General features: G+C 57.0%; 1 protein-coding gene across 1 annotated transcript; it reads left to right on the top strand.

Annotated features, from left to right (window-relative positions):
* The first annotated feature begins 5,278 nt into the window (after positions 1-5,278).
* Positions 5,279-9,065, top strand: LY6L (lymphocyte antigen 6 family member L). The gene is made up of 3 exons (XM_008001715.3): positions 5,279-6,041; positions 6,132-6,248; positions 7,314-9,065. Exons 1-3 carry the CDS (start codon positions 5,969-5,971, stop codon positions 7,538-7,540), a joined length of 417 nt encoding a protein of 138 aa, XP_007999906.1. The 5' UTR covers positions 5,279-5,968; the 3' UTR covers positions 7,541-9,065.
* The last annotated feature ends 531 nt before the right edge of the window (positions 9,066-9,596 follow it).

The raw sequence follows: 9,596 nt of genomic DNA on the forward strand, positions 1-9,596 counted from the left end.
AATTTTGTTCCTTCAAAGACACAGCCATAGCCATGTGATTTTACCTTGGTTTTCTATTTTGTTAATAGGCATTCTCAGTCCTGTCTCTTTTCTTCAATTGAGTTTCGAAATGCGGAGATTGGACCCTGAGCTTGCTAACTTCAGGCTTCCCACCAGTTTCCCCCAATAACTCCAGCATTGATTGCCTAAGAAAAAAGTCTCCCTCCTACTCACTAAATATCACTTTAATGGCTGAGAAAATTATTAACTCAAAAATAAGGCCAGGCACGGTGGCTCGTGCCTGTAATCCCAGCACTTTGGGAGGCTGAGGAAGGTGGATCAGGGGTTCGAGACCAGCCTGGGCAACATGGTGAAACCTCGTCACTACTAAAAATACAAAAAGTAGCCAGGTGTGATAGTGCACAACTGTACTCAGCTACTTGGTAAGCTGAGGCAGGAGAATCCCTTGAGCTCAGGGGACAGAAGTTGCAGTGAGCCAAGATTGCACCACTGCACTCCAGCCTGGGCAAGAGAACAAGACTCCATCTCAAAAAAAAAAAAATTAACCTTTCTTATTTCCCAATGCAAATATGTAGAGTTAGATTTTTTTTCTCAGGTACAGCTTTTGCTGTAGCCCAATAGTTTTGATAGTAGTATCTTAGTTTTAATCATTTCTAGGTATTTTAATTTCCAATATGACTTCTTCTTTAACTGTGGTTTATTAGAATAGTGGTTTTCAATCTTTTAATATGTGTAACTATGTCGCTGATGCTTTTGTTAAGAACTTCTGTGCTGGGTCAGAGAATATTGTCAGCGTGGTAAATGTGCCAGTTTGAAAATGATAACAAAATCCTTGCTCACTGTTGCCTTGAAAAAAAAGAAAATAATAACAATCTGTACATTTAGAACAAAATGAAAGTACTGGGCTCTCTGGTTCAAGGGCTCCCTGTGGCTGTGTGTTTGACTGATTTTGCAGCATTAACAAGAAGGGCTGTGCACCGTGGGGAGACCATTCAGGTCTAAACCTGACGTTTACTGACGTCACTAAACCCAAAGTCAGAAACAGAACACAATCGCACACACCTGTCCATCTAAGGAGAGCACCTGATGAATTGCTCAGGCATGGGGAGTGAGGAGCCAGAGTGTGAGGCCCCCACTGCTGACCCAGCTCTCTCTGCACCCTCATGCCTCTCTGGGGTGCCGCTGTCATTCCTCCTGGAAGCCCTGTCAGCAGCAGAGAGGGGTCTCGCTGGGGACACCCAGACACCAGTCCCCAGATTAAGACAGGGCAAGGAGACGACCTGTTCCCAGGGAGAGCTGTGCATGGAGCCCCCAAGGCAGGGCCAGGAACTGGAGCGTGAAAGAAGCAAAGGCACGAAAACTATGAACAGTCAAAAGGTTTAAAGCTCCACGGCCCTAAGAATTGACGCTCAAACCAGGGTTCCACATGGCAAGGGGAGGAGAAAGGCAAGCAAGTTACGACCTGAGCAGAGCCATGAGGGGCAACAAGAAACCTGCCAGGCCCCATACGTGTGCCTGGGGACAAATAGTTAGGATGTGAGCTTCCCAACAGCCAAGGTGAAAAGGAAAAAGAGTCAGAGGTATAAGTGTAGCGGGAACACAGTGATCTTCAGTTCAACAATTCAGCCTGGCATTCCATAGCAAGAGTGCAGGGACGGAGACTGTGGGACTCATTCAGGACACCACTCGGGGAGGCCTCTGGACATCACGCCAAGATTCCCTCACTGGAAAAATTCCACGGTGTGTTTCTGTCCGTGCCTATTGCCAGGGTTGGCGCACATACCCACACAGCAGCTTCCTGGCACCCAGCTCTCAGACCATGAATACAATAAGGGCAGGAAGGAAGGTCATCCACTTCATCTAAACAGGAAGCTCTCACATTTTCCTGGTTGAGATCTACACTTTAAAAAGTTAAATAAATATATACACACCCAAAACACTGACACAGAAAACATTCACAGAACTTATTCACATACATTTATAACTGATCAACATATTTATAACAAAACATAAATATAAAATATGAAATAAAATATGAAACACTTACAATATATATTTGTATATCTAAAACATTATATACACATATATACACAAGCAAAAATATATACACATAAATAAAACACTTTTTTATTTAATTACTTTCTTCATTAAAATACATGTGTCCTAATTGTGCATAATGTACCCTGATCTTTGTTATTCAGTTCAATTCTATTCTTTCATCTTCTAGAACATACAAACATGGTTCCTATTCGCCAGCTGGGTTTTATGACCCCGGCTCCTTGGACAGTGCTGCTCCCGGCACCGCTCAGAAGCAGAGTGCAGGCCGAGGCTCCACGCGGCTGAGCCGGGCTTGAATTCAGCCCTCTACCTATTACCTGGGTGTTCCTGAATCAAGGCACCAACCATCCGGGTTTGCCCAGCACTGAGGGCTTCCCAGGTCGCAGGACTTTGGTGCTAAAATTGGGACATTGGTCCCCCATCAGGAAGCCATCTCCTCAGGTCTCTGTTCCATTTTATTATTTTTAGAATTGGACTCATTATGGTACCTACCTCCTAGGATTGAAGTCAGGCCAGAAATGAAGAACATTGATAGAATAAACACTCAGCAAATGTCACTGGGGCCTGTGGGCTGTGCTCCTACAGGCCTCTCTGCTGCCAGAGGGACACTGGCTCACACACCTGGACAGGTATTGGAGTCTGGGGCCAGGGGACGGGGGCTCCTGACAGAGACCACCAGGAACAAGCAAGCCCTTAACAAGGAGGTGGCCCTGCCTCTCCAGGGCAACTGCGGGACCAAGTCAGGGAACCGTGGAGGCAAAGACCCCAGAGCCGTGCCCCTCCCTCACAGCCACATCTTTGCTCTGGGCTGTTTTGAAGTCTGTCCACGAACTATGCTCATTCCAGGGGTGCCCCCAGGAACAGCAACAGGCTGTGCCTTCCGGGGAGCTGGAGTGATCTGTGATGGGGACAACTGCATGACCCAGCAAAGTATTCTGGGAACACCAGGCCTGCACCTGCTGCCCTGCTGACCACAGGCTGACTGACCCTTTCCCGTTCTTGGCTACTCCCCGCCACCTCCAGGGGCTGCTGTGTCTGGGAGTTAATTCACCAAGGTGAGAAGAAATGAGGCCAGGAGCACAGCTGGATGCAGTACCGAGGAACTTGGTCAGCCCTGAGGAGGGCCAGTGCCTTCTCGTGGGCACTAAAAGCTGTGCGGCTCTGAGCACGGCCCTCTTGGCTGTGGCTGCTCCAACATCCCACCACCAGCCACAGGCTCAGATGAGTCTCTGCAGACCCCTCAGCCACTTCCTTTGAGAACTGTGTGTTCCTTCCAGCCTCTGACCTCCAACTGCCACCTGGACTCCTTTATTGCACATGTCTCCAATGCCACTGTTCTTTTGATTGTTCTTTTTGATTTTTGACTTTGCAGATTTCACAGTGCCAAATTCATTCAAATCAATCACAGTGTGAATGGCAAATGAAAAAATGCACATGATAAACAAAGGGCATACGGCCCCTCCCCTCCAAACGACTTCCATCCCGTGCCCTCTAAACCCACCCCCAAAACAGCCCCGACCCACACACAGGCTGGGTGGCAGAAAGGGCTGGAGCATCGGAGGACAAAGGGAGCAGAGGACACTGAGCCTGGTCAGGCAGGGGTCAGAGGGCAGGGCCCATCTGGGGCATCCCTAGAGCATGCACCAGGGGAAACAGGAACGGGACAGTCCTGCTGGGTGGGCCACTGCGTGGACGCAGGGGAAATGGCGCCACCTGCCTGCACACTCACTCTTGGGCCGGGTCGGCACCTTCTCTCCCAGAAGCCACAGCAGGGGAGGGGCTTGCTGGGCTGCAGTGCAGGAGAGGATGCGGAGGCCCCTGGAGGTGGTGGGCAGCAGTCACGCTGGGGCCAGGGGCAGCCCTTCCCAACCACCTTATGGGTAGCAGTTACCCCTTTCTTCTTTCTGCCACTTACCTCCTGCAAGACCCCTTAGGGCAGGTGACTGGGCCGGTTCACTGCCGCAGACCCAGGGTCCAGCCCTGCCTTGTCATCACACATGCTCAAAAGGATGTGATTCAGGAAATGAAGGCAGGAAGGAGAAAAGAGTGAACCTGACACAGAGTGAAAACTGTGTGACCACCTGGGCTGGAGGGAAGAGCCTGGGGCTGCCCCTTAGTGAGACAGCTTCGACACACTGAGGTCCCAGGGAGGGGCTCCGTGGAGGAAAGTGGGTCGGTGGTCCTCCAGACTGAGGACAGCATTTCCTGACGTCGCCTGGGTCCAGCAGGGCCCTGTGCCCCTGGTGAGGTGGGGGAGGGTGTGACAGTGCCTCTGGAGGGGAGAGCTGGGTGCCCACCAACCGGGATGTCCACGCTGTTGGGTTCCAGTGGCCCAGTGAGAACATGGGTCAACTCCCTTGGCTCCCGGGGATAAAAAAATAAACAACAACAACAACAGAATAAACAACAGGACAAAGGGAAGACTACGTGTAGGAGGCAGATGAGTTTAGTGGGGAGGGGGCAGGTCTGCGCTGTGACGGGGGCAGCCTGACACTCTGCATCCAGGACCTACATGGGGCCGGGCAGATGCTGCAAAAGAAATTGGAACCACAGCCTCCGAGGGGCCCAGGGACACTTAAGCACCCGGACAGACCCGGCTGGGCCCCAGCCTCACCTGTGAGAGGTGGAAATGTGGGAGGACAGAGCTGGGAGGCAGCCTGTGCAGGAGCCGTTCTTCCAGGGCACCAGTCTTCAAAGGCCCGGACTCAGCCCCCTGCAGGTCCCAGAAACTTAGCAAGGGTTCTGGAGCAGCAGCCTCCAACCCCTGCGGCAGCTCCAGGCTCCTGTAAGGCTACGCCCTGCTTTTCTCTGAGCCACTGAACGCGCCCGAGGGGCCCCTGGAGGCGTCTGCCCTTCTCCTCCCTTCTCCCCTCCTCCCAGGCCACCTCTGCCAGGGGAACGCCTCCAAGCCCTCTAGAAAGAACGAAGATTCTGTGCCTGTGGCCTAACCATCCCCGCCGACCTCATTTGCCCTTAACTATGCTCCTTCCTGGATCTGCCTGGCCGGCTCCGGGCCGCCCTGCCCTGGCCGCCTCCCGTTCCATCTCAGGTTGTCCAAACCTCACCTGCGCCCCAGGGTCCCTACTCCGCCTCCTCCCTCTTCCTCCTCCTCCGCCTTGAAGCCTCCTCCCTCCCCCGTCTGCTGCCAAATCCAGACCACTCCCGCCCCACCCCAGGGAAAGGGTCGTCCCGCCCTCCGCCCCCTCTGGGTCTCCCTCAGCCTCCGTGGGTCCCCGAGTCAGGAACCAAATCTGGCCCGACGTTCCCTACGGCGTGGAGCCCAGGGTCTGTGATTGGGGTTGAGGCTGGCGTTGGGGGGACCTGCAGGCGTCCCCCTCCTCCCGGGTCTCGGGCTATTTTCCGCAGGAGGCGGCTGCAGGCAGACGCTGAGGCCCTCGGGAACCCCGGGAGCCGCCCCAGTGCAAGAGACCAGAGGAGGGGCTGGCCGGTCCAGTCCCTCAGTCCCAGGGCTGACTCCTCCTCCAGGGCGCAGATCCCCGCAGCCCGGCAGGAGAGAAGGTGCCTGGAGAGGGGTCCGGACTGTGGGCCGGGGGCTGGGATGAGGGTCGGGTGAGAATGGGGCTCCGAGGAGTTTAGAGAGATTGGAAGGGGGACCAAAGGCAGAGGGCCTAGGGAGAGGGGATGCGGGGAAGGGAGGAGAGCGAGCGCGGGAGCAGGACGCTGGGGGTGGGGGACGCCCTCGGTGAAGCCCCGCCAAGGAGTGCAGGAGGTTGGGGGTGGGGGGCGTCCTGGGTGAAGCCGCGTCCAGGAGCGCAGGAGGCTGGGGTGGGATGGGGGCTGCGCCCTGAGTGGAGCCCGGTTAGGGAGCAGGAAGCTGGGGAGGGGGCTCTCTGGGCGAAGTCCCCCGCAACACCCACCTCACCCCACTCAGGCTGAGCCCTTTGGCGTCATGGAGGGGCTCGTCCTAGCCCTGTGTGCCCTCCCGCTGGCTGCCGCGTCTGCTGTCTGCGCCACGATGCCAGGTAAGGAGCGGCCCTGACAGGGCTCGGGGCATTGGGGCTGGGGCTGGGGCTGCGGACCCTGGTCCACCGCGGCCCGCTTGCTGCCCACAGCTCGGAACCTGAGCTGCTACCAGTGCTTCAAGGTGAGCAGCTGGAGGCAGTGCCCGCCCACGGCGTGCAGCCCGCTGGACCAAGTCTGCATCTCCAACGAGGTTGTCGTCTCTTTTGGTGAGTCCTGCCTGGGGCAGAGGGCAGTTGCCGGGTGCCCCGCCTCTCAGCAACTCAGCTGATGCGTCCTCGGCGCTCCAGGGCCTGGGTCCATGCGGGTCCGACGGTGCCTCCTGCTCTCTCTCCCGCACTGGGTTTGGGCGAGCATCCCAGAGTGTGAATTTTCTTTTTCTCCTCCATTTGAAGTGTCTCTAGGAACTGTCAGCAGGACAAAGGCTCTGATGTCACTGAAGTTAGGAAGACAGCAGGAACACACAGGGGTGGGGAGACGCAGCTGTTGGGGTGGATGGGTTATCCGCCCTTCCTAGCACAGCACAGTAGGCCCGCCATACAGCCCAGCATGGGGCAGGCTGCACTGGAATCTAATACAGTGTATGACAGTGTCATAGAGTATAACACAACGTAATGAATATAACGTGTATACTGCAACTTAATATAAGACGATACAATACAACATAATATAATAAAATAGAATGCAACACAACACACCATAACACACTATGACACATAAAGGAGATTCCACCCAAGCTCTTTTCTCCACCATTTGGATTTTGAGTGTTGTGCATCCCTTCAGGGGTTCCGTGGTTGTTGACAGACACGTGTCCATCAGAAAGTCTCTGCCATGTCTTTAAGTGAGCAGCACAGAGCAACGAGCCCAGGACTGGGCACCCAGCCCAGCAGGTTTTCTGTGATGGGCAGCCCCTTTCCACTGCTGAGTCACCCCTTCTCCCCACGACGCACGCGCCCCCGGGCTGGCAGGGGTGGTCCAGGCTGTACCTGGCTTCCAGGGAAAGCCCCTTACAGCCAGTTGCCCTGGAGTCTGTATTTGCTGTGCTGCGGGGTGGAGGTGGCCTGGGCAGCCAGGGTCCCCAGCTCTGCAGCGCCTTGCCCAGGAAAGGACAGGAGACAGTGGTCTCTTGGTCCCCCTCATAGGGCCAGATTCCTTGCTCTAGTTCTTCTGGGTCCCAGCTGCCCCTTTGGAAAGCATCCTTGCATTTTCCTGATAACTGTGGATACTTCCTTGCTGGGGGCTCTGGGGCCACCTGCCTCTCCTCTTTTCTGCAGAATGGAGCGTACACACCCTGCTCAGCAAACGCTGTGCTCCCAGATGTCCCAACACCAACACGAAGTTCGAATGGACACCAGCCCCCACGGTGCAAGGCGTGATAACTAGGCGCTGCTGTTCCGGGGCTCTCTGCAACAGGGCACCAACCCCACAGGAGGGGCGCTGGGCCCTGCAAGGGGGGCTCCTGCTCCAGGTGGGCCTCGGCCTCCTCAGGGCCCTGTTGTGAGGGCCCTCCCTCTACACCCCCTCCTGGCCCTGCTGGCCCGTCCTGTCTCCTGCCTCCCACTGCCATCCTGTGTCTGCCTCTTCCGGGACACTGGGGGGGGACCCTCCCTCTCTGAGGTGGTGGGGAAGGTGCCATTGCCTCCACCCTGGATGTAGCCACCTCGCTTCTCCCCCACAGGGGCCCCTTTGCTGGGGAACCCTGTGGATTCAGCAACTGCTCCTCCTGGGGAAGGACGGTACCTCCAGCGTGGGTGGTGGGAAGGACGGCACCTCTGGTGTTGGGTGATGGGGAAGGACGGTGCCTCTGGTGTTGGGTGATGGGGAAGGACGGCGCCTGTGGTGTTGGGTGATGGGGAAGGACGGCACCTCTGGTGTTGGGTGATGGGGAAGGACGGCGCCTCTGGTGTTGGGTGATGGGGAAGGACGGCGCCTCTGGTGTTGGGTGATGGGGAAGGACGGCGCCTCTGGTGTTGGGTGATGGGGAAGGACGGCGCCTGTGGTGTTGGGTGATGGGGAAGGACGGCGCCTCTGGTGTTGGGTGATGGGGAAGGACGGCGCCTCTGGTGTTGGGTGATGGGGAAGGACGGCGCCTCTGGTGTTGGGTGATGGGGAAGGACGGTGCCTCTGGTGTTGGGTGATGGGGAAGGACGGTGCCTGTGGTGTTGGGTGATGGGGAAGGACGGTGCCTCTGGTGTTGGGTGATGGGGAAGGACGGTGCCTCTGGTGGGCGATGGCCCCTTGCATGAGGCCCCTTGCCCTGAATGCTGTCCAGGACCCCTCGAGGGGCAGGAGAGCCCGGGTGCAGCCACAGCTGGGGCTCCCCCTCTGCCCAAGGGAAACCCAGGAAGGATAACACTGTGGGTGCCCCCACCCGTACATTGGGACCACGACCTTCACCCTCTTGGAGACAATAAACTCTCATGCTCCATGGTGCTCATTCTTTCCTGCTCCTTCCCGTCCACCCGCCCTGCCCAGTCCTCAGCAAAGGGCTCTGTGGGTTGGTACCGGTGGCCACTGGAGCAGCCAGATCTGCAAAAAACCTTCCAGCTGGGAGGTTGAGGATAGGGACTGTCCCTGCAGCCTAGGGCCCAGCAGTGGGTAAGCAGTATGTCACAGGCTCGGGGCTGGGATCCTAGAAGGGCTGGGGCCCCTGAGTGGAGGTGGGGATGAGCCTGGAGAAAGGGGTCTGTGGCATGTGACCAGGGTTGGGGTGCCCGTCTGAGCAGCCACAGTAGGATAACAGGAGGTCAGGACTGATGGACAGTGCCAGCAAGGGGAGGGTAGGAATGGGAGGGCTGCCAGATGAGGCACGGGTAATGGGCAGGCTGGGGCAGAGGGGACCAATGCCGAGTTCAGGACTGGCCAGGCTAAGCAGGGCACCATGGGACATCCTGGAGCTGTCCTGGGGCAGGGGTGGCTGAGAAGGAGGCCTTCTGCATCGGGAAGGAGGTGGCCTCACCAGGTAGCAAAGCCCCAGATGAAGGACAATGCTGGGTCTGCCGCCTGCTGCCCGAGGGCAGGTCTTCACAGCACCCCTGCAGCCTGCACCCCTGCGCCTGTGCACTGCACCCCCCGCTGTCCTCCAGCCAGTCAATGTTGCCCCTGTGGACCCAGGTGGCCATGGCAGCCCCCTCAGGTAGAGGTCCTGGATCCCCCTGTCCTCGGCAGGCTGCAGGCTCTCCAGAGAAGGGTCCTCGGGTTCCCAGGCAGAGCAGGACCTGCTCCCCTCCTCTTGCAGTTATGAATTATCAGCTGAATTCCAACCCTGCCGGCTAGGGCAGATCCTCAGGGCAGGACGCCTGGTGCTCCTCATAAGGTCAGGAATCTGGCATCCGACGCCTTGGGGCAGCCGGCAAGACCAGTGCTGGGAGGAGATTCCCCAGGACCCTGGCCCGAAAGCTTCTGTTTTTCTGCACAGGAAGGTACTGGGAAGTGATCTGGCCGCAGTGAGAGTGGCGGTGCAGGTCTTCCCCGATGCATTTTCCTAGGAAATATGTGTGAATCTAATCTGGGCACCTGTGCTGGGGACAGGGGCCTATGTCCCGCCTCCCCACAGC

This window comes from Chlorocebus sabaeus, chromosome 8 (assembly GCF_047675955.1).
Source record: "Chlorocebus sabaeus isolate Y175 chromosome 8, mChlSab1.0.hap1, whole genome shotgun sequence".
NCBI classification, from domain to species: Eukaryota; Metazoa; Chordata; class Mammalia; order Primates; family Cercopithecidae; genus Chlorocebus; species Chlorocebus sabaeus.